At 58.2% G+C, this 25441-nt stretch overlaps 2 protein-coding genes across 3 annotated transcripts in view; one reads left to right on the top strand and one right to left on the bottom strand.

Moving 5' to 3' along the window:
• The window catches only part of CFAP99 (cilia and flagella associated protein 99), a 43496-nt gene extending 22366 nt beyond the window's left edge, over nt 1-21130 (bottom strand). Inside the window, exons 1-6 of the mRNA XM_079920894.1 lie at nt 21038-21130; nt 17349-17475; nt 7370-7514; nt 6929-7023; nt 3317-3429; nt 1593-1770 (exon numbers count right to left, since the gene is read on the bottom strand). Of these exons, the coding sequence (XP_079777020.1) occupies nt 1593-1770; nt 3317-3429; nt 6929-7023; nt 7370-7514; nt 17349-17459 (642 nt within the window). The 5' untranslated portion in view covers nt 17460-17475; nt 21038-21130. The remainder of the gene's footprint in view (nt 1-1592; nt 1771-3316; nt 3430-6928; nt 7024-7369; nt 7515-17348; nt 17476-21037) is intronic.
• A 289-nt stretch (nt 21131-21419) lies between these two features.
• The window catches only part of ZFYVE28 (zinc finger FYVE-type containing 28), a 128317-nt gene continuing 124295 nt past the window's right edge, over nt 21420-25441 (top strand). For both annotated transcript variants that reach the window (XM_079919314.1, XM_079919313.1), the window contains exon 1: nt 21420-21855. In XM_079919314.1, the coding sequence (XP_079775440.1) occupies nt 21817-21855 (39 nt within the window). In that variant the 5' untranslated portion in view covers nt 21420-21816. The remainder of the gene's footprint in view (nt 21856-25441) is intronic.

The raw sequence follows: 25441 nt of genomic DNA, 5'->3' as shown, positions 1-25441 counted from the left end.
CAGGTGGTAAAATGACATGAGATAAACACACTTAGACCAGAGGACCTGGGGTCAGAAACGCTGAGGCTCCCACAGATTGGGTAACTGTGGGGTTGCTCAGCAACAAGGCGCATCCGTCATCCTTCTGTCCATCTGCCCATCCGTCCATCCATGTGATCACCCATCCACTCACCTACCCACCATCCCTCCATCATCCACCCACCTACTCACCCAACCACCCACCCATCCACCGTCCATCCATAAACCCATCTACACACCCATCTATTCATCCATCCATCATCCACTCATCCATCCATTTGTCCACCCACCCACTCATCCATTCTCCCACCTACCCACACATCCACACATCCATCCATCCATCCATCCGACAGATATTTTCCAAGGGTCTGCTCTGAGCCAGGACTGTGCTAGGCACTGGGGATATGGGAAAAATAAGATGGATGAGGTCTGATAAAAGAGACAGATAATAAATAGACCCACAAATTACTAAACAACTCTAAAATCTAATTGATGCCGTGAAGAAAAGGATCTGGGTCAATGAGAAGGAAATTAAGAGATACCTGATAGGCGAGGGGTTCATGGAAGGCCTCTCTGGGCAGAGACTGTAACGAGACCTGACAGGTGGTGGGAGTGGTCTGGGACCTTGGCACCTCCCAGCACTATCCCCTTACCCTCCATGTAGTGCTTAGTTCTTTTGGGGAACCAGATTGGTTCTGGGAAGCTGAGTCCATCACAGATGTTCAGCATAGAGCCCACGGCCGGTCAGAACGTTACACTCCCAGTCACGGTGAGGAGTTCAAGGGTAGACATGCAACCTAAATTGGTCTAATCACACTTTCACCGGATTCTGGACCCCAGATGTCCTCTCATGCCCTGGATGATGTAGTGTGGGTGTGAGGTCTGGATGTTTTGCTACAATGAGGGAAGTTAGCCCAAAGATGAAGTTGACCCTTGGAGGGGACTAGGCGAAGACAGTCACAGAGAAGCAGCTCTGGAACCCTGATCAAAGTATGCCTGAAGCCTATCCTACTTCAGCCCCGAGAGTCAGCTGGTTCTCTATTGTCTAAGCCAGACTGAGCTGCTTTTTTCTATTACTTGTAATACAAAGCATTCTGACCAACAGAAGTCAGCGAGGCAGGGGAGGGAGAGGTAGAGGAAGAGGCCCTAGGCAGATGGGATAGACAGGCAGAGGCCCTGAGGCGCGGATAAGGTCACCCCCGCAGCCAGAGGAGCAGAGACCGCGACCTACACACGCACATACACAGTGGGGAGGGAGCGGTACACTGCCACAGGGTTAAAAGCGGGCTCCGGGTGCCAAGTGCAGACGGGCCTGCGCCCCGCAGCCAACAGCTCCACTCCACGCCTACTGACCAGACCTCAGTAGGTGGGGCGCAGGAACCCACTCCACTGGGCAGGCTCTGGGTCAGCGGGGCTTCCCTCTCTGTGGGGTGAGATGGGGCTGGGGAGGGTGATCAAATGCTCCTGCTCTGGTCCGGGCACCCTCAGCCCTGGAAGAGCCCAGCCCCACTGGCCCACACGATCCACTCTCCTTGCCTGGACACCCTGAGCCCACTGCGATCAGCCACACTTACTGGTCTGGCCTTGGCCACCACGGGGACTGGCTCAGGCACTGGGATGGCGCAGGGCCTGGGGGCAGTCAGGTTGAACTCCTTGGGCTCTGTGACCTTGGCCTTGGCCTTTGGAAGAGGGGGCTGATTGGTCAACGCCCCCTGCAGCTGGTTGAGCAGCTCCTGGACCTCCGGCTGCCACCTTGAAGGCAAAGGTGGGAGCGGCCACGTAGGGTGACTTCCTAAGCACGCCAACAAGGGAACAGCCCCTCGGGACCTGAAGGACCCCCAGGAGCTTGGGTCTGCCTGGGGGCGGGTAGCGGTGGGACCAACAGCCGCCCTTCACTCACGGGTGCCGGCTCCCCACACCCCAGAGCCACACGCACCAGCGCTCCCCTAGCACGGAGGAGGAGACGGAGGCCCAGAGGCATCCTCATCCTGGGGGGGGGGGGGCGGGAGGATAGGGACAGGGTGGGTCCCCGCTGCAGGAATCCGGGGGCTCCGAGGACCCATGGAGCTAATCTGGTCCCCAGCAGGTGGCACAGGGGGAGGAAGCCAGGAGCAGGGAGCAGGCTGGTGATTCAAAAGGAAGGTCCGTGGAGCTGTGTCAGCGACAGGGGGAGCTGGGCTTCGAGAGGGGGACGGGGCGGGGGGAGAGTCTCAGAGTCTCGAGGTGGGGGACCCCGGGGCAGGGGCTTCAGAAAGGGCCCTACTGGGCTGCCCCAAAGTCTGGGCCCCCTCCATGCCTCCACTCCAGCCCACCACTGCCCACCTGGCCGGTGACCCTCCTGCAGGGCTCCCCTGGGGAGACAGCTTGGTTTGAACTGCTCCTGCCCCAGCCTGAGGACCAAGGTCACCAGGGGGAGGAAGGGCATGTCTGAGGGCCAACAGGGAGTGGGGTCTCGGGAGGGGCAGTGGGGGAAGGGACAGGTCTGTGATGGGGCTGGTCACAGAGCGAGCGGGGAAGGCTGCATATGGGGTGGTGGACAGGGACGCAGGGCCCCGCAGGCCCAGCCCTGCGGACGGGCAGCAAGTCCAGCCTGGCGGGGACAAGGACGTCCCCCTGGTGAAGGGGCAGCTTTGGGGGACACCCCGCTGCCCAGGGCCGGGGTCTCCTCTCCCACACGAGGGGCTCCCACCTTCCCGGGGCCCCGGGCCTCCCACACATAGCTGGTACCTCAGGGGTCTGTTTGTGCCAGAGCCCTCTGCCTGCCTGTCCCAGCGAGACGAGGTGACTCCCCGGGCCCCGTCAGAAGGAAAACAGCTGGAGGGGGCAGCTGCACCCTGGCCCTAGCAGGCCTCTCCCCAGAGACCACTGAGCCGGCCCTCTGCCTGGGGGTCCTGGCCTGTACCAGCAAAACCAGCGTGGGCCGGAGCCTGCCACGGGAGAGGCAGGGCAAGGCAGAGGGCAGCTCTGGGGTGCCAGGCCCAGGAGTGGCACCCTGGGGGCAGTTGGGGAAGAGATGTGGGCCGGAGCCCATCGGAGGCTGTTGCTGCCTCAGCTCCCCGCCCCACGTCCGCCCCTGCATCCCCGGACCAGCAGGGTCCCTGCAGGGTCCCTGCAGCAAGGTGGCACCGGCACAGCGCCCTCCTCAGCCAGTGGGTTCCAGGGCAGAAGGGGCCAGCGCCCGCCCCCCTGATCCGGCTGGTCCTAAAGCCACTGGCCGTCAGGCCCTGCTGGCCTTTGGCTGGCTGCCCGCGTGGACGCCCCACACCCCTGCACCGGGTCAGGGCCCTGCACTGCCCACCTCATCAGGGGGTCGATCCATTGCTCCTTCACGTGGGTGGTCTCGTAGATGAGGCTCCACTCATCCTTGATCCACGAGCCCAGGTTCAAGGGGTTGAAGAGGAACCCCAGGAACTGAGGGAAGAGGGAGCCGTGGGGGTCAGGTGCCTCCACAGGGAGAGTCAGGGCCGAGGGGACGGGTGTGGCCATCGCCCCCCAGGGGAGCGCAGCCCACAGCAGGCAGGGGGCCCCACCCCGCTCGCCCCCTCCTGCTGGGCTGGGGGAGCTGCCCCTCACTCGCCGGGGCTCCCGCCTGAGCCAGTGGGTCCCTGCCTGCCGTGGGCCCCCGGGCTCCAACCCCTCGCACCCTCTGTGGACCTGGGCCGACTCCCGCTGGAGAAGCCTGTCCGCCCCTCTCTGGCTGAGTGGCTGTTGGGGCAGTAAAGGCCACACGTGGGGCCTGGTGGGCTGAGCAGGAGTCCCTGCAGCCGTGGTGAACTCAAGTGGCTGAGCCAGGGGGTAGCGGTGGGCAAGGGCAGGGTCTCTGGTCCCCACGGCTGCCTCCCCAGGGGGGCCGCTGCCCCGCAGCCACGTGCTCACCTCCCACCTCCCCTCAGGCCTCCCCGACCTTCTTCACGGAGCAGCAGCCAGGTGTCCTTCTAGAGTCTTCCACAGCTTCCCACCTGGCAGCCTGGCCCCTGCTCACCCCACCCCACCCCAGGGGCCTCCTCCTCAGCTTCCCCGCCCTACCCCGCTCAGTGCCCCCACCTCTCTCCCACCCACTCTTTCAGTCCTGCTCCCCCTTCCTGTCAGAAGGAGGCAGTCAGCCCCGGTAGCTGGGCCCTGGGGTCACTGCACGCCCCCTCCCAGCGCCCCCTGTAGCTGGGCCCTGGGGTCACTGCACTCCCCGTCCCAGCCCCCAGTAGCTGGGCCCTGGGGTCTCTGCAATCCCCCTCCCAGCCCCGCCCCCCCGTAGCTGGGCCCTGGGGTCTCTGCACTCCCTGTCCCAGCCCACCCCTCCATCCCCAAGCCCCCTCCTCCCACGCAGTGCAGCTGGTCTGTTGACCCCCACCTGGGGACATACTGCCCCCCGCCCTGGGGCTAGGGCCCTCCTAAAGGGGGCCTCCTTCTCTCTGCGGGTGTGGTGGAGGCAGCCCCCCCAGGGAACGGGCTGGAATGGGGGTGGGCTTCCGGGTGGGTTCCCTGCCGTCCAGAGGATTCCAGCATGTGAGTGTGAGCGTCCTTGGAGGGAACAGGATTGCCAGCACCCCTCCAGGTGCTGTCCCAGGGCCCCCTAGACTGGCCCACATACAGCACTGTCTCCCAAGGGGACCGCAGCCAAGGCTGCCCAAGCACCAGCTCATCTGACCACAGTGGTGACAGCACGCGGGTGTGGTCTGAGGGGTTCCCTGGGCAGCCGTCCTGTCCTCAACAGCTTGCTCCCTGTCTTCGAACCCGAGGCGGGCGGACCCTAATGGGACTGGCATTGTGGGGATTAGGGCATGAGGTGTGGGCCGAGGAAGGAGGGCCCTGGTGGGGTGCCGCACCACCTCCTGCAGCTCCCAGCTCCTTTGGGAGTGTGAATGGGCCGTTTCCATGAATCTTCTCCCAGAAACTCTTCAGGGAGATAAATGCCCAGGAACCTGCACTGGAGGCGCCGTGCTGGCCAAGAGCTGCTCTCCATGGGTTCTGCGGGCTCTGCAGGCCAAGGCGGGGCAGGGCTGGCTCCACCACTGCAAGCTGACACGTGGGCCCCTTGCTCAACAGTTATTAAGAATTTCAAGACTCGGACAGCACAGCGTGAACCAAGTGCAGGCTCTCCAGCCGGGAAGCTGGCCCTGGGCAGTCTCCAAAGATCTCTCAGAAAATGCTGTCATAAAATTAAAGCCCTTGGGACTTCCCTGGTGGTGCAGTGGTTAAGAATCCGCCTGCCAATTCAGGGGACATGGGTTCGAGCCCTGGTCCGGAAAGATCCCACATGCCACGGAGCAGCTAAGCCCATGCGCCACAACTACTGAGCCTGCGCTCTAGAGCCCACGTGCCACAACTATTGAGCCCAAGTGCCACAACTACTGAAGCCCGCACGCCTAGAGCCCGTGCTCCACAACAAGAGAAGCCACCGCAATGAGAAGCCCGCGCACCGCAACGAAGAGTAGCTCCCACTCGCAGCAACTAGAGAAAGCCCGCGTGCAGGAAAGACCCAAGGCAGCCAAAAATAAATAAATAAATACATAAATAAATAAATTTATATTAAAAAAGTGAAGCCCTTGCTTAAGATAACTATGCAAATATTTACCCATTGTGAGTTGCTTACATTTATATGTAGACAGAAAAACGAGTCATTAAAAATAACATGCTGGGGCTTCCCTGGTGGCGCAGTGGTTGAGAGTCCGCCTGCCGATGCAGGGCACAAGGGTTCGTGCCCCAGTCCGGGAGGATCCCACATGTCCCGGAGCGGCTGGGCCCGTGAGCCATGGCCGCTGAGCCTGCGCGTCCGGAGCCTGTGCTCCGCAGCGGGAGAGGCCACAACAGTGAGAGGCCTGCGTACCGCAAAAAAAAAAAAAAAAAAAAAAAAAACAACATGCTGCCTCAGGTTGCCTGCTGGGGGAGGGTACAGATCTCTGGGGCCTGTGGTCCTGGCAAGTGTCACTGCTCCAGGTCTCCCCTTCCCCAGGCAGGGGAAGTGGGAAGGCTCCTACCCTACCCTTCCTGAGCTGCCTCTGCAGAGCTTGCAGCCTCCTTCCAGAGAGGCCCCAAAGCACTCCTGGGGCCTGAGCTCTCCCCGCTCTTCTCCAGGGAGTCCCTGTCCTGGTCTGGTGACTGTGTGTGTGTCCATCACCCCCCCGCCAAGCCAAGTAAGGAGGAGCGAGCCAACAGTTGAAAGCCTGGTCCAAGAACTGGCTCTGCCACTCACGTGCTGTGTGACGTTGGGCAAGTTACCGAACCTCTCTGTGCCTCAGTTTCTTCAACTGTGGGATGAGTGCCCGTAGGAGTGACCTTACCCGGTCATTGTGAGGGTGAAGCAAGAGCTGCTTGCGGAGGAAGCCGGGCCCACAGCAAATGCCTTGTGGGAGTAGCCGGCAGAGGGCAGGACCCTCAGGTTCATTCGTGGTCCTGCGGGCCCCAAGGCCCAGGAATCCTGGGCTTTCTGCACAGGAAACAGACAGCCACAGGAGTAGTCCCGGGCAGGGCAGGGGGGTGGGCTCCTGCAGGCTCTCTCTCGAAGGGTACCAATCCTCAGACCCACTCGGAAATGCTCCCTCGGCCCCGCAAAGCCACACAGCCCCTCTTGGAGGAAGGAGAGGCTGCCCTGGGCCTGGAGCTTGGTCACGAGTCAGAGGAGCCCAAGAAGGTTCCAGAGGCCCGGACTGCACAGGCAAGGACTCCGTGTCATGACTAACAGCTAGCATCCAGCAGCTACCACCCACCGGACCATGAGGAACGGAAAACAAATTCCCCAGGCACAAAAAGAGCACGTTTGCAGCAAAGAGAGGGTATGGGTTCGTTTTAAACACAGAACAAACCCAGCAGTTTCTTTCATTAAAGTGAGCCAGAAAGGTAAGAGGTCAGTGCCAGATGGGGCAGACCTTTGACCTTGGGTTTAAGAATAGAACTTGGGGCAGGTGGGGCTCACCTTGCACACCTTGTGGACGGGTTGGGACTTCACGATGCTACAGAAGAGCTGAAAGCCGAGCTCCTCCAGCTGGAAAGTGGCCAGGTAGCAGATCACTAAGGAGAGAGGGTGCAAGAGTGGGGAGGAGGACATGGGGGTCCCCGCCCTGGGCCCCCGGCATTTGACCCTGGGGGAGTCAGCCAGAGGCTAAGGGCCTGACAGGTGCACTGCAGGTGCAGCGAACTGAGCTGAAGCCGCCCGCCTCCAGCAGGGCGTGTGACCAGAGGCAAGCGCTCCATCTGGGCCCACGTGAAAACGATAACCTGATACAACAGTACAAATGACGTCGTCTCATACGGGGTGGGGGTGGGGGGCGCCATCGCTGTCGAGGGCCTGCGGCTGACGAGGAGGCCAGGGCCTGGCCCGCAGGGCCCCACACCGTGCCTGGCCACAGGCACCTACCCTCAAAGAGGCTGTAATCGGCCCACAGGCAGAGCCGGCCGTCCCGCACATAGAAGGCGTCCACCACGATGGTCAGCAGCTTCCGGTACTCGAGGCACCCGGACAGAACTTCCATGACGAACGCCTGCTCCTGGGGGCTCAGGGTCTGGAGGAGAAACAGCTCGGGAGGGGGCCGCCGGCCAAGCCAGGGGAGAGGGCAGCCACCTCCCGATGTGGGGGTCCCCAGTGCCCCCCGGAGCAGTGGGCAGCACCCCAGCCCCCAGGAGCACTGACCCTCGGACCCTGCAGGTCCTCCCCCAGGAATCGGTCCCACCGGCTCTCCTGGGCGGTGACAGTGCGGTGGGGCAAAGACGGAAATAAACACGGAAAATGACCCCGAAGGAAAAGTCCCGTGTGACTCTGGTCATATGAGGCCCCTAGAGGATTCAAATTCCCAGGAGAGAAAGTAGAAGGGGGGGCGCGGGGGGTAGGGGGAGAGAGTGGGGAGCTGTTGTTTAATGTGGACAGAGTTTCAGTTTGTGAAGGTGAGAAGGTTCTGGAGACGGACAGTGGTGATGGTCACACGTGAATGTGGTCACACTTAATGCCATTGAATTGTACACTTAAGAACAGTTAAGATGGGAAATTTTATGTCATGTGTATTTTACCACAATAAAAAAAAACCAAGCAAGGAAAATCTCTGGGGGAGGGAATTAGTGTTTGCGGAGACCGACTTTTTTCTACTTACTCTTTGGAATATTGTGGGGTTTGTGACCTGTGTGTGTCACATGTTACCTATTCAAAAAACCAGTTAAGTTTTTGACAATAAGAAAAAAAGAATGTCTAATGTTGCCAATGCAGCAATGAGAAGGGCTGGTGGGACGGTGCTGGTGAGTGTTTCTGGAAAGCAATCTGGAAATATGTTTTAAGAGACTTGTATTTTCCATACACTTTAATCCAGTAACCACCCTTCTGGGAATCTAAGGAAACCGGACAAAAAGCAGAAAATACCCATGTACAAGCAGCTCAGGGCAACGGTACATGCAGTGGTTGAAAGTATTAACAGCCTGAATGTCAACACAGGGAATCAGATACGATCTCTCCGTGTTGTGGGTGAGTAGGACACAGCCATTACAATGAAGTTTCTGGAAAACTTATAGTAAGATGACAAAATACTTAATACCGTGTAAAACTGAAAATGTAGAACGGGATCCCAACAGATGTAAAACACATCAAAATAAACTCTTGCTAGCAGTATCATTCCCCTCCTCCCCCCAAATTTTTTTGGACAACCTATTAGATAAATTTTGGCATTCCCTTGCTTTATTTTGAATTTTTTATTATCAATGAAATTTTCATACATTTACTGGACATTTATTTGTATTTCTCTTCTGTGAATTATCAATTTATATCCTTGGCTAACCTTTTTTATTTGGATAATATTTTTAGGAGCTCTTTGCATATTGAGGGAATTAACATGGTCATTAGTGTGATAGTTATCTGTCGTAAGCTTGTAATTTTCCTTTTAACTTTGCATAAAACATTTTTTAGCATGTAGAGCGTAGAGGTTTTTACTTTGTTTTCTTTTTTTGGGGCTGTGCCATGTGGCATGTGGGATTTTAGTTCCCCAACCAGGGGTCAAACCTGTGCCCTCGGTATTGGGAGCACAGAGTCTTAACCATTGGACCACCAGGGAAGTCCCGTTTTTACTTTGTTTTGAGGTCAAATCTACCTTTTCCTCTGTGATTTCTTCCCTTGTCTTTACTCTAAGAAAACAACAGAGTAATGAGATCATCTGAGGGGTCTTGGACGAGCTCAGGACCTCGGAGAGCCCCGGACCCCACGCGTGTGAGCGGGGTGGCTGGATGCCGGCGGGCAGACGGCATCATTCTCACTCCCTCCCAGTCTCTGCACCTCAGGGGCTGAAGGCCTGAGAGCCTCCTTCTCCAGCCACTTCTGGGGGGGTTCTGGGCACAGTTGGGTTCTGCTGGTGAGACATACTTGCAGGAGTGACGGGAGGCGAGTGGGGTGACGTTCCCCTCCTCCCTCGGCAGGGGCCGGGCCCGACATTAACTCAGCTGCCCTTCCAGTGCCCCGAGTGGCTTCTGGGCTCCTGCGGGGACCCCATCTGATCCGGGGTAATGACGTCCTCCTCCGACCTGACCTCCGACCTCTGACCTCCGCTCCCGGGCTCCTCTTCCTCTCCTCCACTATCTGCACTTGTCCCCTGGGTGAACTCACCGGCTGCCAAGGCTGACACGTGCTGATTTCAAACGTGCGCCAGCGCGGGCGGCTCTCCCTGGACTTCGGGAAGCGCTCTCTGCCCCTGTTCTACCTCCCTGCTTGGGTGTCTGACCCCATGGGCTTTGCCCAGACCTGCCCTCCCCCGCCTGCCCGGCTCCGTAAACACAATGCCCTGCTCCACCGTTCAGACCAAGCCCTTGATGCCCACCCCACCGTCCCAGGCATCGGCTCCGGCTATGGGGTCCCAGCTGCTCTCCCGCTTCTCCTCCTCAGTGTATTTTCAACCCGCCAGCCGCCAAGCAATTCTTTGTAAAATGAAAGTCAGATCGTGTCTGTCCTTCCTGAGAACCCTCCACAAAGGGTCCTTAAAAGGGCCGGCAATGGGCTTCCCTGGTGGCGCAGTGGTTGAGAGTCCGCCTGCCGATGCAGGGAACATGGGTTCGTGCCCCGGTGCGGGAGGATCCCACATGCCGCGGAACGGCTGGGCCCGTGAGCCATGGCCGCTGAGCCTGCGCGTCCGGAGCCTGTGCTCCGCAACGGGAGAGGCCACAACAGTGAGAGGCCCGCGTACCGCAAAAAAAAAAACCTCCGGCCAGGCCCAGCTCCCTCTGAGTCCCCCGCACGCCCCCCCCCCCCCCCGGCCTCCGCCCCATCCTGGCTCCACTCCAGCCACACTGGCTGCCCTCTTTTTCTCCAATATGCGGGATGTGTCCTCAGGGCCTCGGCGCTGGCTGTTCCCTCTGCCTGCAGTGCTCTTCCCTGCACACTTGCTCCACGACTCCCATCAGGTCTTTGCTCAGATGTCACCTGACCTGGGAGGCATCCCTAACCACCACCCCTCAGGGTCAGACACAGCCTGGCCCCCTCAGCGGGCAGCGCACACCGGGTTTATTGCCCCTTCCCTGCTGGAATGTCATCTGGGCGCTCAAGAGGGAGGGATTGGAGCATCCTACCTCCGTGGGAGGCCATGGGGACCCCGTGATGTCCCGGTGCAGGCGGGGCACAGAGTGGAGGCTCCTCCCTACGGAGCACAGCCAGGAGGGGAGGTGGGGGGCTCTTGCCTCGGGGTCAGCTCTGGTCTCAGCAACCAGGATCCTGCCTCCTGCCTCCTGCCTGAGAGGAGCCCCCTCAGGCTCCTCTAACCCCTGGGCTGTGCCCACACCAGAGGGCACGAGCTCCAGCTGGGCCCCAGTCCCTGCTTTTAACTTACTGCACTGGTCAGAGAAAGCCCGGGGGGCCCAGAACAGGCAGCTCGGAAAGCAGTGCGTCAGCAGGGCTGGCACGGAGGATGCCCTGAGTCAGCGCTGCCCGTGCTGAGGCTGCATGACACCGTGGGATGCCTGCCTACAGCCTCCCCAGCCTCCCAGGCTCAGACAACAGCAGCTCCACTTCTCGTTCACTTGAACGTCTGTGTTTGGGGGGGTGAATGTGTATTTTTAATAAGGCCAGAGCCTTGAGCCTGCGGCTACAGGATGCCACCTGCCCGCGGTGAGGGGGTCAGGCAGGGCTGCATCGGCCCAGGGGTCTGGGAAGGGGAGGAGCCAGGCAGGACCTGACACTCTGGCCCACATGCCAGGTCTTCACCGCCGGGAAGGTCAGGCCAGCAGGTCACAGAGAGGAGACCGAGGCCCAGAGGTGACACGCAGGTCAGAGGGCACTGAGCCCTAGACCAGGTCCTCCTGGTCAGGCTAGCACAGAAGGCAGGGTGAGGCCTGGACCCCACTGAGGAGGCCCCAGCACGGAGCCGACCCCGAGTCCTGGGCCAGCCTTAGTCACTGAGGCCAGAGGGCTACACCCAAGGGCATCTGAGCTCCTGATACACTCTTGGGCCTTGGTCAAGTTCAGCACTCCTGAGTCCGGGGACCAGGGCAGGTTCCGGGGAGAGCGGCAAGTGCTCCGACAAGGGTCTCATGGGCAGTCCTGGGGAGGGGCTGGGCTGTGGGCAGGGGAAGCAGAGGCCCACAGCCTGCCAGCTCTTCACGACCTGTAGTGCCTCCCACAAGAGGTCCTCAGAGTTCACAGGCCCAGCTTGTCTGCTGGAGCCACAGGGAAAGGACAGAGCTAGACCAGGGGCCGGGGCCGGGACGCCGCTCTTACTGCAACCCAGGGTTTGAAATTCATGTCACCAATACACAGGGCCTCATGCTAATCAGTGACGCAAAGACCGAAGTCAGAAAAGTAGGCAGAGGAAATTGAGGCTGCCGGATGCCCACACTAGCCCCTCTCCCTTTCTTCCTGCCTAACAAGAGAAAGCTGTCTCGTTGGGAGAGGCAACGTGCCCAGCTAAAACTTTTCCAGGCCCCTAGTTGATGTGGCACATGGCTCCAATCAATGAGATCTGATGGCAAATTGCTAGGTGTGGCCCCCAAGAAAGCGCCTTGAAAGTTAGGGAGATTCAGCTGGTGCCTGCCTTATACTGTTTGTCCTTCTCCTCTTCTCTCTGGGATATGGACGCAATGCTGGAGTAGGGCAGCCATTTTGTGACTACAAGGCAAAGGGTACATTCTAAGGCTGGATAAGCAGACAGGAAGGAGAATGAGTTCCTAATGGCACCACAGAGCTGCTGAACCCACCCTGGACTGCCTATGTGCAGACTGCTTATGTGAGCAAAGATACCTCTAATTTCTTTAAGCCACTGCTTTCCTGGTGTTCTTATAGCCAAATACTGTTTCCTAACAGACACAGGTCCAAGCAATAGTTCAGAAAAAGAAATACTCATGAAAATATAACAGGAGAGGGACTACCCTCGTGGCGCAGTGGTTAAGAATCTGCCTGCCAATGCAGGGGACACGGGTTCGAGCCCTGGTCCGGGAAGATCCCACGTGCCGCGGAGCAGCTAAGCCCATGCGCCACAACTACTGAGCCTGTGCCCTAGAGCCCGCGAGCCACGACTACTGAACCCGCAAGCCACAGCTACTGAAGCCCACGCGCCTAGAGCCCGTGCTCCGCGACAAGAGAAGCCACCGCAATGAGAAGCCCGTGCACCGCAACAAAGAGTAGCCCCCCGCTCGCCCCAACTAGAGAAAACCTGCATGCAGCAACGAAGACCCAACGCAGCCAAAAATAAATAAATAAACTGTAATAAAAGTATGGGTTTTGTCTTAAAAAAAAAAGAAGATATTATAACTACACCAACTGCCTTTTCCCACCTATTTGGTTGGCAAAGATAACATTTGCTAGCACGCTACGTAAGCAAGCCATAGGGGAACAAGCACTCCCCACCTGCCAGACAGAGTGTCAACGTGGAGGTCTCTGTGGAGGGTCAACTGGAAAGATCTTTTGAAATCATGAGGGCCAATGCTCTCGCACGTGTGTTTTCTGGGACTTGACCCTGGGCGCATCTGGCCAGGTGCAGCGGGACAAGTGGGCCAGTCAGTCCCACGGCGATTTGCAACAGTAAAGGACTGGAAACAGCCGTGATCCCGTCCATGGGGGTGGCTGCGATGGCTCCGGCACAGCCAGACAGAAGGATGCTTATGGCTTCATGATAAGAACATGGAACAGTCGCCGGGATATCTCGTTAAGTGAAAAAAGCAAAGGCAGGACTGTGTTACAATGCGCTACCGTTTTGAAAAAGATTTTTAAATACATATATAATTATATATAACTTTTAAACGTAAAATTGAGAGCTTAAACAAACTTTTTCCAGATCTATTATCTATGCAAGACAGGCCTGTACCGTCTCTGGAAGGAACCACAGGCCGCTGGTCTCCTGGGAGGGCCGGTGTGGGAGCGAGACCCCCGCTGGTACCATTTGGAACCTTTTGGGTTTTGGATCTTTGATGTCAACATATCAGGTATTTAAAAATAGATATTAAAATAAAAAATATTTCCTGAGCCCAGGTTTTCTCTGACACTACGGACTAGAAAGTGAAACAAGGCTTTCTGGGACTTGGCCGCTGCCACCCTGCCACCCTGCCACCCTGGGCCTTCCCGCAGGGACCTGGGCTGGTGTTTCCAGGCTCCACCCACTCCTGCTTTTCCCCCAGCCTCTTGCACAAGCCCATTCCGGTTTCCCTGCCCACCCTCCCCCCCACCCCTTTCACTCGGGCTGGGGAGCCGGCCTTTCCCCACCCCTGCCTCACCCCCAGACTGTCTGACTGACCAGCTGCCGGGCACCTCTCCTGCCAGCCCAGGGCTGAGCCTTTCGTTCCCCTGCTCAGAGCTCACCTGCCCTCCTGCCCACTGTTTTCTGAGTGGCTGGATCTCCTTCTCTCCCCTCCTCCCACCCCCAGGGAATCTCTCTCAAAGCCAGACACTTCTGCAAGGGCTACTCAGACCTCATGGGCTTCCTGGGTACCCCAAGCTGCCTGCTGTGCCCATCACACCCCACCTCTGTCCTGCAGGCCCGGGCAGTTCTCTGGACGTTCCTACACCCAACCTGGTGGTCCTGGTGCCTGAGCCGTGGTGCTGGGTAGCCAGGAGGAGTGACGCCCCCAGGCTCCATCCCCCTTATAGGTGGTGAACTAATGAAATGACGCTTGTTCCAAAGAGATATTAACCAGTGAGGGTGGGCAAAGCCTGGCGCAGGAGGGAGGCAGGGTGGGAAGCACCTCCTCCCTCCTGCTCCCCCCTGAGGGCCAGGCGCTGGCTGGCAGCAGTGCCTTGTCGCTGGTGCCGCCCTCTCCTGCCCTCTGTCCTTTCTCCAGCTCCAGGCCCCCAGCCGGGTCCTCAGTGCTGTTCCCAGACGTCAGGCCACTTCTGTTTCTACAACCACTCCGCAGACTGGCATCTGGAGAGGCTGCTCCCCACACCTTAGCCCCCCTCGCGCACCGTGCTGCTGAGGGAGAACTTTCTCTCAACGGTAAATGGATCCCTTTCTGATCTTAGACCAAATCCTCTCCCACTGACATATGTTCTCTGTGCAGAAATGCCATCGGGACCATGCCCGAGGGAACCCCTGTCAGAGGGCTGGGAGGCTGCTGTGTGTGTGTGTGTGTGTGTGTGTGTGTGTGAGGCGAGGGGTTCCCAGGCTTCCGTCTAGAGAGGGAGAGTCACCACACCCTGCCCCCAATCCGCAAATCCTTGGACTTTTCCCTATCTTGAGATTATTAATTATATCTGCAAAGATGGTATCTCAGAATAAAGTCACATTCACAGGTAGCTGGGGTGAGGACGTCAACATTTCTTTTTGGGGGACCCAGCTGAATCCACAGCCCCGCCCTTCCCCGGACTCTCTGCCAGTGGGTCTATGTGCTGTGTAATTCTCTGCCAGGTGGCAGTCTTGAGCCCTGGCCTAACGAGATCGGTGTACTGCACCGATTTCCTGACAGCTGGAAGTAAAGGTACGTTGTCCAAGCTGTGTCAGTTTCCAGTGTACCATTCCACTTGGACTTAGGATGGCTTTCTGAAGGGATGGAAAAGACAGGTGCATCTGTAAAAGAAGCTGCTTCTCCGTCCGTCCAGCATAGGCACATCTCAAAGACGCAGATGGCCCCGTTGGAAGACTCAGGGCGCCGCTGGGTTGGGGGCCGAGCTGGCATGGTGCCTCCCTCCCCACGGCCTTGCACATGTCTGTCATCATGCCATGGCTCACCGGTGACAGCTAGGGCTCATTTACTATTAATAATCCATCGGATGTGGGAAAAAAATCCCCAAACTACTTTGTTTTTTTTTTTTGGCTGTGCCGTGCGGCTTGTAGGATCCTAGTTCTCTGACCGGGGATCAAACCTGTGCCCCCTGCAGTGGAAGCTCAGAGTCCTAACCACTGGACCACCAGGGAATTCCCATCCCAAACTATTTGTTGTAAAAAACCCACTTTCAATAATTATTCTGGAGAAATAAGGACATTACCACTTTTGCTGAGCGGTAAGGGATGCCTGGCAGGGCCTGGGGGGCCGGGGCTGGGGACAGAGAGAAGGACACCAAGGCGTCCCATTGGAAATGGAGGGTGAGAAACGTGGGTGACACAGGGAATTGGAGTAGAGAGGTCTTTTTTTTTAGGCTGAGGGAATGCATAGCAGCTGTGGGTGATGGGAAAGACCCACTGAGGGGAGTGAGGCCGGACAGACAGAAGGAGTAGACAAAGGGGCCGGGCCTGCAGGTGGGGAGGGGCAGGCCGGCCGGGATGGGGCTGCGCTGAGCTGTGCAAGGCCAGCTCAGACTGGGAAAGAGAAGGATTGTGGATGGGCCTGGCCTTGGCTGTTTTCATCATTCCCCCCCAGTGCTTAGGGTCTCAGGGGAGGGTTTGAGGAGGTGCAGCCCATGCCCCAGTCCATGCTGACTGCCAGGCTCCAGTTGGCAGAGACATCGTTTTCTGAATGACACAGGGGAACAGGGATTGGGGCAGCGGTCCCAAGCTTTCTCTTGTGAGAGAGGCTTTGGTTTCCAGACTCCTCAGCTCTGCGTGCACTGCCGGGGCCCTGCCCCCCATCCTCCCAACCAGGTTTTCCAGCTGCTGCACCACAAGCCGGCTGATGGAGAAAGGGAAGGTGGGTCTGTCTTCAGCACAGCACAGGCCACACCCCTGCAGGTGTATGGGGGTGGGGCCTGGCCACAGTCACATCCCAGGGCCAGCAAAGCCGCTCACGGGCCTCGTTAAGCAGAGTAAGGGAAGGCTGCAGCTGTCGATTCATGGCGAACATCCCCTAAGACCCCATTTGCTCCTCCTTCCGGGGGGCGCAGGCGAGGGGGACGGGGGCAGCAGGCCGAGTGGCAATCCCCGAGCGCTTGCCTGGGTGGACTTAGTCTCCTCTGGATGCCCCGTCCAACGGAGTCCACGGCCCGGAGTCATGAAGGTGGCACCCCGGCAACGCGTACCCCTGTTCCTGGCACCTGTCCTTGATGGACGGACGGATGCGGGGTCAAGTCACAGGGAGGCTTCCGAGGTGCTAGAGCGAGGTCAGACCTGGGCCCAGAGACTTCAGCCCAGGGTCTCTCTGCATGTGCTTGAAGTGGGGCGGGCTGTTGGTAGGACAGGGACCCCCGGGGCACGGGACCAAGGGCCGAGTAGCTCTTCCAGGTGCGGCCCCTCTGCCCCACGCACATCCCTGCCCTGGGGGACGAAGACGTGCCCCAGTGGAGGGTGCTGAGCTGAGGTGCCTGTGAGGCTGACTCCCGTCCACCTTCGCCTGAGGGTGAGACGACCCCACAGACGCAACCCGAGTGACGGCGCCCATGTTCCCTTGTCACGAGAGTAGTCTGATGTACATTCTGGGAGGTAGGAGTGCCTCCTGAAGCAAAGAGGGGGTCCCATCCCTGAAGGGCATCCGAGATTCAGAGTGAGTGCTGACGTAAGCCTTTGGCTAGCTGGGAATCTCGCCTTGGGCCTCTCCTCGTGAAGGAAGGAAAGCAGCTGTTAGGAATGAAACTAAAAAGGTCCTGACAGGGCTCCCCTGGTGGTGCAGTGGTTAAGAAGCCTCCTGACAATGCAGGGGACACGGGTTCGTGTCCTGGTCCGGGAAGATCCCACATGCCGCGGAGCAACTAAGCCCATGCGCCACAACTACTGAGCCTGCGCTCTAGAGCCCGCGAGCCACAACTGCTGAGCCTGCGTGCCACGACTACTGAAGCCCATGCGCCTAGAGCCCGTGCTCCACAACAAGAGAAGCCACTGCAATGAGAAGCCTGCGCACAGCAACAAAGAGTAGCCCCCGCTCGCTGCAACTAGAGAAAGCCCGTGCGCAGCAGCAATGAAGACCCAACGCAGCCAAAAATAAATAAGTAAAATAAATAAATTAAAAAAAAACCCAAAAAACCTGACAGGCGTCACTGCTACGGCCTCCCCGTGAGCCCTGAGCCACCACTCGGAACTTACCTGCAGGGAGGTGGCCGCAGCCTCCAGGAACTGCTCGGGACTGTCCTTCTCAGGTTTAAATTGGTCCAGTAGCTTAATCACAGTTTCAATGCTTTTTCCATAGTAGGCCATCTTCCCAGGTGGGACCCTAAAAGCAAACCGTGACAGGTCACACCCTCCATGCGCCCTGGGCTGTCAGCTCGGCAGGTGGCGAAGGACCTTCACCAAACTGACAGGAGGTCCACCAGGGAGCCTGGGACCTTGTGGGACAAGGAGTGTTGGAGGGAAGTGGGGACCCCGGCGGGGGAACCCCAGGCCCACTTCCTGGACTGTGTCCCTGCAGGCCTTGGGGAGCCCGCCCCCAGGCTCCCACTCGCCCATAGCCCCAGCAGCCCTCTCTGCCGTGCCCCTGGAGGCTCCCTGGCCGCCCCACGTGCCCCCAAGCCCTCCAGCCGTGCACGGGTGGGGATGACCCCTGGGAGAGGCCAGGCCAGAGAGTGGAGGCATCTCGTGAGTCAGCCTGAGTGGCCCTCAGCCCAGCTGGGGTTTGGTGGTGGATGACTCAGCAGGCCCTGCTCGGAGGGAGAGGGGGACCTAAACACAAAAGTTTGGGGCAAGAAGAATCCTCGGGTCACCACGTTCAATACCCCCATTTTAAAGGTGAGGTAAGCAGCACCCAGAGGGGATGCATAGCTGGTAAATGGCCAGGCCTGAGCATTCCAGAAACAGACAAGCTGCAGGAGACTGGTTTGCTCAGAGCCCTTCTTTGGCTGACCCTGGAGAAGCCACTTGGGGTAGGAATGGGACCCCAGGAAGAGGTTCTAACAGGTGGCCCCCAAATTGTCCTCAGGGCAGGGTGGCCAAGCCCCCCAGGAGCTCCTCTCTCATCCCCCCGCCTTGTTCCACACTGATTGAGCAGCTTCCCTGGGTCACCACGCTGCTGGCTTCTTGCGCCCCAACTATTGGCAAAGCCAGGCTGCTAGTGCCCTGGGGACAACAGGGGCACCTCTTCTCCACCCAACAAGCTGGAATGGCTCTGGATGGCAGCACCCAGACCGAGGCCCTCCAGGATGGAGACTGAGTGAAAAAACAAAAGCCACATACACTGACACTGGGGGTCACCAATGAGATGGCCAATCCCAGCCAATCACGGCCCACTGGGGGAGCCCCCCCACCATCACTTGAAAGAGAACGAAGGCCAAATGCCACCAGACACTGCAGAGAGCCTCTGACACCAAACATGGAAACAGAAACTAGCAAAAAAGGAAGTAGGAGAAAGCAGACAACATACACAGCAGGAAAAACCTGGAAACAAACAACTATACCACCTCTGAGAGATGGAGAAAGATACGGTATCCAAGAAACATCTGCAGGAAAAGAAAGAGTTCTTGGAAATTAAAATATGACAGCAGAAGTAAAGATATAAATAGAAGAGGCAGAAGATAAAGCTGAGGAAATCTCCCAGAGAGCAGAAAAAGATGAAGATGTAGGAAGTAGGAGAAACACACCAAGAAAATCGGGAACCACTCCAGAGATCTGAATTCCAACTAACAGAAGTTCCAGAAAATGCGAGAGACACAATGCAAGGGAATATCCCAGAATCGATGGACAGGGTTCCTGAGGCGCCCTGAAGCAGGTCGCGTAGGAAGGGACAGGAGGGGTGCAGGGTAGCCTCGGGCTCCCCAGTGGTAGCTCTGGGCACCAGGGTTCAGGGAACCCATCTCCAACCAGGAAGAATGATGGCTCTGTGGATGGGTGGGCCCTGCACCCGGCCCGGGGAGGGAGCCCAGAAAGGGGCAGGCTTGGGACTGGGAAGCCGGAGATTTTCCAGGAAGGTGACAGCAGGTGGCAGGCCAAGGGCCCCAGAGCACAGGGTGGGGGTGGGGGGACGACAGCCTTCCTGGCATCTAGGTATGCCAAGAAGTGGAAGAGTTTGAGACTTCCAGAAAGTCTCCTGGAAAGGGAGGAGCATAGACTTCTTCTCTTTTCCACCCTGCTGCCTGGACTCCAGAGGTGATGGGAGGAACTTAGGCAGCAATTCTGGACCACAAGGAAACAAGCAAAGATGGCAGAAGAGCAAGCTAGAGGAGCCCAGATCCCTGTTGACTTTTGGGGGTGCCTCCCCATGGACCTATTTTATGGACACACTGATAATCTTGTTTGGGTCACTATGATGCTGAAATTTTTCGTTGCATAAAGCTGAATCTAATCCTAACTATACACCCATTTCCCTGAGGTCAGCCTCCATCCTGAGCACAATTTCAAACTGGGAAGCATAGGAAGGGAGGCTCTGAGCAGCAACAATAGTCCCAGGCTTGGAGTAGGCCAAGGGCACACCCACAGAGAGTCTACCCAAGTTCTCAGACTGGAAACAGTGGCTGGGGGAAGAGCAGGATTTATGGGGGATGAATGGGAGTACAGTCGGACACGTTTTGTTTGGGGGAATCTGGTAGACATCCAACCGGCAAAGAACAGGGAAAGGGGTCTAGAGTCCCGGGGCAAGGTTCAGGCTGGAGATGCAGGTTTGGGAAGGTCAGGAGAAAACGGTTGTTTATTGAACCATGTGACCGCAGGAAGTCATCCAGGGAGAGGGTGGATAGAGGGACTTCCAAGGACCGAGTCCCGGGGTTCTAGAGTCAGGATGTTGAGGAGCAAGGAGATGCCAGCCAAGGAGACTCAAGAGGAGCAGCCACAGCAGGAGAGGCAGAGAGTGAGACCTGTTCCAGCCAAGTAAGGACAGTGTGTCCAGGAGGGGAGTACTCAGCTGGGACACTTGTTCCTGGAAGAGGCGGGGCTGAGCTCTCATAGTTGGATTTAGCAACATGGAGGTCAAGTATGACTTAGTTAAAGAGCCTGGGAGGAGGGGCTGGGTGAAAATCTGATTGGAGCAGGCTCAAGAGAGAAAAGGTGGAAATGAATTGGAGATAAGAGGCAACTCCGGAGGGGTTTTGCTCTTTAGGGAAGCAGTGACTGGTGGTAGCTGGAGGGGAGTGGGGAGGATCAATCAGGTACTCAAAAACGAACCCGGAGGACTGCCAACACTCAGGGAAATCTCAGACGGCTGCCGGTGCCTAGACTCACGTTGACTCTAATGGAATAGAGGGGCCAGGGAGTCCAGCCCAGCTGAGCACCTGGACGCTGGGCCAGTGATAACATGAGCAGCAGAGAATAAATTCTCTATCAAGAGAGAGTTACCTCCCTCTTGTGCACCCTAAATCTGCACGTACCCGAAGTGCTGCTGGGTGGGGGCAGGGTTTGAAAGCGCAAGGCGGTTGGGGGAGGGTCCCCTCCCACAGCCAGAGCGCAGCAGCCTCTTTGTCCCTGATTCTTCAGGCACCAGAGGGAGTTTCAAGTGAGACCACACACTTGTTTTTAGCTTTCTGCTTAGCACTTAATAGATTCTCAGATTTTGTTGATTGTTTTTATGGGTCCAAATTAGGGCATGGCTAGGGGAAGTAGTGAATACGGGAGAATATCTTTTTAAAAAGCATCGTTTATTGTGGCGATTAAAAAAAAAAAAAGCACCGTTAACTTTAGTCAAGGAGCTGGGAAGAAGACCAAAACGGTGGTGAGCGAAAGCAAGAAGATGGGAAACAGAAAGACGAGAACTGGCCCGCAGAGCTAGGGAAGTTGCACGTGGGTGATGCTGGTGCTGAGGGGACGCGTCTCGGCCCCCTTTCGGGTCTCGCCTGCTTCCCTTCCCCCCGTACCTGTCAGCGGGCTCCGCAGGCGCTCCGGAACCTCCCTTCTCGCCACCGCCCGCCGCACAGACATTGCAGGGCTAGCGGGCGCGAGGGGATTGGGGAATAGCAGTGGATCTCCCCTTCCACTTCTGCTCGGCCGGAACCCCGGCAACCCTCAGGGCAGGGGCGGTGCTGGGGCGCAGTTTGGGCGTTGTCACCTAGCAACCACTGTACGCTCCGGAGCCGTCCGAGGGGAGACTACAACCCCCAGAATGCACAGCGCCCGCAGCCCAGGAAGGTCGCCACATCCAGGGCCCCTTCTTCCCCGCAATGCCCATCGGGACTTGTAGTTCTCGGCCCCTCCGGGCGCGCCGGGTCGCCTGCGGGGGAGCGCGCCTCGGGCGGGGCGCGGCGCGGCGCAGCGACCGGATTGGGCAGCCTCGGTGGCTTGCGGCTGGCCTGGGGCTCGCGGCGCGTCGGCGCATGTGTGGCTCGGGCGGCGGTGGCCGGCCGAGGCACCTGGTGTCAGTGAGCCGCGAGGAGCCGGCGCCCCCGTGCCTGGTCAGTCAGCGCGTCCACCTGCCCACCGCGGTCTGCGGGTCAGTGCCGCGCGCAGCTCTCCGAGCATCTCCCGGCGGCGCACCTGCTCCGCGCACCTGACGCCGCCCGCCCGGCGCCCCGGGTCCGCGCGGGACCCCGGCCCGGCCCGGCCCTGCCCCGCGTCCGCCCGCCCCGCGCCGCAGCCGGGCCCAGGCGCAGCGCTGCGGAGGTGAGGGCCGCCGGGGCCGGGCCGGGCCGGCGCGGCGATGATGAACAGGTTCCGAAAGTGGCTGTACAAACCCAAGGTGAGCGGACCCGTCCCTCGTTGCCGAGGCAGACCCCCTTTCCCGGTCGGGACCGGCCTCTCCGTGGTGCCGCCGACACCCTACCCTCCACTCCGCGACTTGCTCACACCGTCGCCCTCCCCCTTACACGGGTCCCCCCACCCCGCCCGGTCCCAAACCTCCCCTGCTGCTCTTACCCTCGGGCCGGGGTGCACTCCCTCCCCACGCCTGCCCGCTGCCAGATGGGCCCCTCTCCCTTCTCATTCCGGTCCTGCGTGGTGCCCTGCTCACACCTCGTGTGGTCGCCCGAGCAGACCCCCTCCTACTTCTCCTGGGTCACGGAAAAACCTTTCCATCCCCCCTCCTTACTCCAGGGATGACTCTCCCGTTCCTCTTCTGCCTCCCCCCCCCCACATTATCCTGGACCCGGAATGTACCTCTTAACCTCCCTCCGCAATCCGGAACAGACCCTCTCCCCACTTACCCCAGGTTCTGGAGGGGACCCCCATGTCCCTCTCCCGGGTCCCGGACGGACCCCTCCTTCCTTGTGTGCAGAGCGGGTCCCCATCCCACTGTCCCGGCCCTGCCTTCCCGACCCAGGACCGATCCGCGCCTCGGCCCAGTTCGCGTCCCCATCCTTGTCCCGTGCCCATTCTTCTCCCGTGCCCACCCGCGTGCTGTCAAATGCAGGGCAGTCCCCTGCCCGGCGGTGGCGGGGTGAGTGCGCCCGGGGCCGCAGGCTCAGCGGGGTCGGAGGTGCGGTCCTCCCGGCGCTGCGCCCCTCCCCGGCCGTGGGGTCGGGGTCTGGGCAGCGCGCCCTGCTCCTCGGCAGCTGCGCCAGTCGCACTGCGGGCGCTGCGTCCCTGCCGCCTGCTCAGGGCTCGTGTCCGCTGCGGCCAGAGCTAGTCCTAGTCTGGGTGCGGCGGTGCCCAGGAGCCGGGCGCAGAGTCCTGGGAGCACCCTAGGCGTCCGGGGGTCGGACCCTGGCGGCTGGCACCGCGGTAGGGCTGGGGCGCTGGGGTCTTGGCTGGGGGGGCGTCTTAGCCGGGGTGGGGCCAGTGGTCACGTCTAGGCGCCTCGGACATCCACAGTGTGCCTGAGCGACCCAAGGAACACTGACCCCGCTCCGCCCCCTGCCCAGGGCTGACCACTTCTCTGGGTCTGGCTTTTCTGCTCCCCTCCCCCACCGTGGGTGATCTCCCAGGGTGGGCTGGGGGGGGGAGGTGTTCCTGAAATCTCTGCTCTCCTGCAGCGGGTCCGTTGGAGGATGGGCACCCGAGGTGCTGGGGCGAGTTCAGGGACCGGAAGGGCTCGTACTTCATCGCCTTTGGGGTCGGAGAGTTCTCCCAGTGTTGGGTCGAGGGCTTTGGGTGCCTGGGACCGCCCCTTGCTCGGCCTTGGCCTGGCCCAGAGGGGATACGGGTTCTTACTTGCTCGGTGCAGCTGTGCAGCCCTGCTCCCCCTTCGCACCTCCCTGTCTTTGTAGCAGCTGCTTATTAGTGGTGTTTTGGTGTGACCCTGGTGCTTCCCGGAGCTGACTGTGGTTTGGGGCCTCCCTGCCCTTGGCAGCCTCCTGCCCAGCCCTCTCCTTGCTGCAGTCCCCCCAGGCGGCTCTGATCCTACCTGCTGGTGCTGGGTAGGGTGCCAGGGGAGGGCGGCAGCCTGTGCACACGATGTGTGTACGAGGAGTGGCTTTTTGTTTGTGTGACTTCTGTCACCAGTTAAAGACCAAGGAGACTTGTCAGAAGGCTGTTGTGAGGGTTATAGCAGCAGCAGCAGTTCTTCAGTGATAAACGGCAGGGCCAGCAGAAAAATGTATCATAGTAATGTTCTGGTGTCTCTGAAAACACATTTGCCAAGGGTACTAGGGCTCCGCATGCCTTTTTCCAGACGTGGCTGTGGAAGAGGACTTGCTTCTAGGATTGCCTAACTGTAATACGTTGTTGGAAGGGACGGAAAAGCAACGTGGAATCTGTTTCATCTGCCGCTGAATGATTTCAGTGGCCCTGCCTGTTTCAGTTTAGGGAAAAGTCTTTAAAAGTGGAAAATGATACTACCCATGAGACTGTGCCCCAGAATTGAGAGTCGTGTTCCTAATTTTCCCTCTCAGCAGGCAGTTGCCCTTCCAAAGCCAGCCCCCGGGCTGACCAGGGCAAGGTGGAGAGCTGGTGAGTCAGCCAATCCCAGCGACTCAGCCCAGAGCTGTGCGCCTTAGGAGAAGGGAAGGGATAGCGTTTCATCTGGTCCTCTCCTTTCCTTCACTGTGGTGTCTTGGCCTGCTGTCTGACCCCTGGACTCAAGACACATCTCTGTGTGTTTGCCCAGCGGTCAGTCTGAGCATGGTAGTTCCTTGTTGGACATCTATCTTTGGGGTTAAATGTCTTAATTATTTGAAGGGTTGGAGTGGGTTAGGTCACCCCAGCAGCTTTTCGTTTTTCAAACCAGAGCTCATATCTTGGCCTCAGGTTATAAACTGAATTTCACGCTTCCCCTTCCTGTCTGATGTAACACATTTGGCACAAGTGAGAGCAGGAGTCAGTTCTGGGAGGTTTCCGGGCCTGGAAGAGTTGAAGCGTTACATGTTAGCTGTGGGAGGGCGTGTCTGAGGGAGATCGTCGCCTGTAGTTACGATGTTTTCCACTGTTGTATTTAGATGGATACACAATTCAAACTGAATTCTTGATTTAATCCCTGCTTTGGTTTAAAACTGAACACTGAGCTTCTTGTTCATTACAGTGCAGTGGAAAACATTCTGAAACCAAAAATATTCATTGTTCTTGTAGTTCTAAAAAGCGTTTGGAAATGCTTTAAAACATTCTTATATGACACTTAGAATTTTTGATATCTGAATCATTAACAACTACCGAAGTTGAGTAACAAACAGACCAACCTGATGTGTACAGTAGTTATTTGCAGACTCTCGTATTTCCATTTATTTTCTTTAAGGCAGTCTTTTAAACAGCATTATGATTTTTTTCCATGGAAAGTGTTCAGGATTTCTAAGTGTCTTTGCTTTTGTTTAGGGAAAGGCTTTCCAAAAAAGAGTTAACGTTCAGAGGGGAAACATTTTGGAATACCGGGGTCTTCATTTGAAACAAAAGTCTCAATACGTGTGTTTCATGCTGGGTTATAATTTTCTGGTTGATCCCTGCTGACTGTGCTAAGGGGTGAAATGCTGGTGCAGGGGTTGGAGGACCCAGACCGGACCCCACCAGGTCTTCTTGGCCACCATCAAAGAGCATGTTAGTAATGGTACAGGACGAACTTGTGTTTTCCATCTTTGAGGAAGAATTGACTGGCGGGTGGGTGGCATTGTCCAGATGGATGGCGATTACCACGCTCATGGTGATTACCATGGTAATTACCACGCTTCATGTGCACCTCATGAAGAACTCCCTTGTCTGCACCCCCAAACCACTTCTGGGAGGTGGGTCATGGATCTTCCTTGTCCCCCTTCTTTGTGGGGAAGCATTCCTTGTAAGTACGGGGCTTTACCAAGGGATGTTTATCTGGAAACTTTGTCAGCATCCTGGGCTCCGATTAGGGATGAAATGACCTTCTCAGAGAGAAGCCGCGTAACCTGCTGGGTGTGTGCGCTTCTTGACCG

The sequence above is a fragment of the Stenella coeruleoalba genome (genome assembly GCF_951394435.1).
Source record: "Stenella coeruleoalba genome assembly, chromosome: 4".
NCBI lineage: Eukaryota > Metazoa > Chordata > Mammalia > Artiodactyla > Delphinidae > Stenella > Stenella coeruleoalba.
This window is presented reverse-complemented; position numbering and strand designations above follow the sequence as displayed.